Here is a 1,988-nt window from a genome sequence, read left to right on the forward strand (position 1 = left end):
CCCTCGTGGCCCGCCGCCGGGCCGCCCCCGCTAGGAGACTCCCGCAGACAGCTGGTTTTTCGATAACAGATCAGAATGACGATCTTAAAAAAAAAATCAAACCAACCGACAAACGGCCAAGTTGGAGCTCTGGGCCAGCCCAGGAACGAAAGGCTTGTGTAGCGCCGCTTACTGACTCGGAGATACAGGCTGCCTGAGCGCGTCCCCTCAGCTGGCCACGGCCGGCTGAGCTCGCGCCAACTCAGGGGTCTGGAGCACGCACCGACCCGCCGGCCGGCGGGGGCAGCCTTGCCTGGGGACGGCACGGTGGGAGTCCGTGTCAGCGTCTTCTCTGCGGCCATGTCCCCCTCCTGGGGCGATTGCAAGCGCATCCAGCATGTGGCGCAGTGTCCCCCGCCTCGGACGTCTCCTAACCGTGCAAAGTAAAGTGTCCACTGTCAGATCCGGGGCTCATTCCACGGCCCGCAAACAGAGGGCCATCTCCGTGGCTGTCACCTCAAAACTCAAGGCAAGACTTAGGCTTGGGAGGAAAGAAACCTTCCAGCCGGCCAGCACCGTTGGTCCTGCCGCCAGTGACTGTATGTTGCAGTGAATTTTACATGAAATGCCTAAAATGAGCGAGTGTCATCGCTGAAAAGCTACCGCGTGCCTGACAGTTCGGGCGGGGCACCTGGGGCGACCGCAGCACGAGGCCTTTCACCGCAGCTGCCGTCCCGCGGCCCCAACTTGTGCCCACGCCCTCCACTCATCGCTGCGGCCGGCCCTCGCCGCGCCACCACCTGTCATTGTCCACACGGCGGGCGACGGCCGGTCGCAACAGAACTGAGGTCGGTGAACCTGCTCCAGACCACGGCCAGCACCAGGTTTTGTCCGAGAACGGCTGGCGCGCCTCCTTCCCTGTGCCCCGATGGGCCCAAAGTCACGCCTTGGAGCCCTCCCTGCACGAAGGCGCGGCCCTCCCGCTGCCCCCTGCGCCTTTCCTTCTTCCTGCACAGATGCTGGCCGCAAAGTCCAGCCCCTGCAGGAGCTGCCGACTTCTGCACGCTGGTCTGGGTAGCCGTGTCCACCACGAGGCCTGAGCTCGGCTCCCCCCGCCCTGCACCGGGAGACCCTCCTGTTTGGCCTTCCCGGGCCGCGTGCCACTCACCGCAGCCTCCGGAAGGTCACTGGGGGCTCGTTTTCCTGGGCGGCCAGAACTAGACTGGACAGACCTGACTTTCAGGGCGCGTGGCCTCGTCGTTCCAGTGTGGGCAGCAGCCTCCCCGGCTGTAAGACACGAGTGGCTAGTCTAAAGCTGCCCACGACGCACTTTCGGGACTCCTGGACGCCCCGTCGTCGTCGTCGTCGTGGCGGAGTCGCTGCCCGCGGGTGCGGCCTCGGGGTCACTCGCGCCGGCTCTCGGAGAGCGGGTTCCCGGGAGCGGCTGCGCCTGCGCAGAGCGGGCCGGCGTGTTCCCACGCCACCCGCTGGCGGCGTCGGGACGCACGACGCAGGCCACGCGGTCCCCCTGCCGTAAAGCGCGGCGTCTAGTCGGCGCTGTCGCGAAGCGGGTCGTCCTCGCGCCACTCGCGCTCCTCACAGCCAGTGCGTGGGCGCGGCGGGGGCCGCGCGGCCAGGAAGCGCCTTCACCCTTCGCCGCAGCGGTGAGAGGCGCGACCGGGACCCCGGGAGAGCGCCGGCGGCGGGGTTCGAGCCCTCCAGGAGAGGTAGGAGCGAGCACGCGGGTGACCCCCGGCTGAGGGGAGCGGCGGCGCGCCACAGGTGTGGTGGTAGCCACCGGCCGGTCGCCTCAGGGTGCCAGCCTGCGCCCGGGGGGGCCGCCGCGCCGTTTTCTAGAGCGTTCTCCTCAGGAAGTCGGTGCCCGCGTGTCCGCTGTCGTCAGGCGCGTCCTTTGACGCCGCCGTTTCCTCGGGCCCGCCCTGTCTCTCAGGCTGACAGAAGCCCGGCCCTGAGCGGCCCGTGAGGCGCCCAGAGGCGGGGGTGGGGGT

General features: G+C 68.3%; 1 protein-coding gene across 1 annotated transcript in view; it reads right to left on the reverse strand.

Annotated features, from left to right (window-relative positions):
• The window catches only part of CENPE (centromere protein E, 312kDa), a 49,721-nt gene extending 49,380 nt beyond the window's left edge, over window positions 1–341 (reverse strand). Inside the window, 1 exon segment of the mRNA XM_012727726.1 lies at window positions 263–341. Coding sequence (XP_012583180.1) covers window positions 263–341 — 79 coding nt within the window.
• Window positions 342–1,988: the final 1,647 nt, after the last annotated feature.

Source organism: Condylura cristata, unplaced genomic scaffold, assembly GCF_000260355.1.
Source record: "Condylura cristata isolate star-nosed mole 26May11 unplaced genomic scaffold, ConCri1.0 scaffold00021, whole genome shotgun sequence".
Classification (NCBI taxonomy): Eukaryota; Metazoa; Chordata; class Mammalia; order Eulipotyphla; family Talpidae; genus Condylura; species Condylura cristata.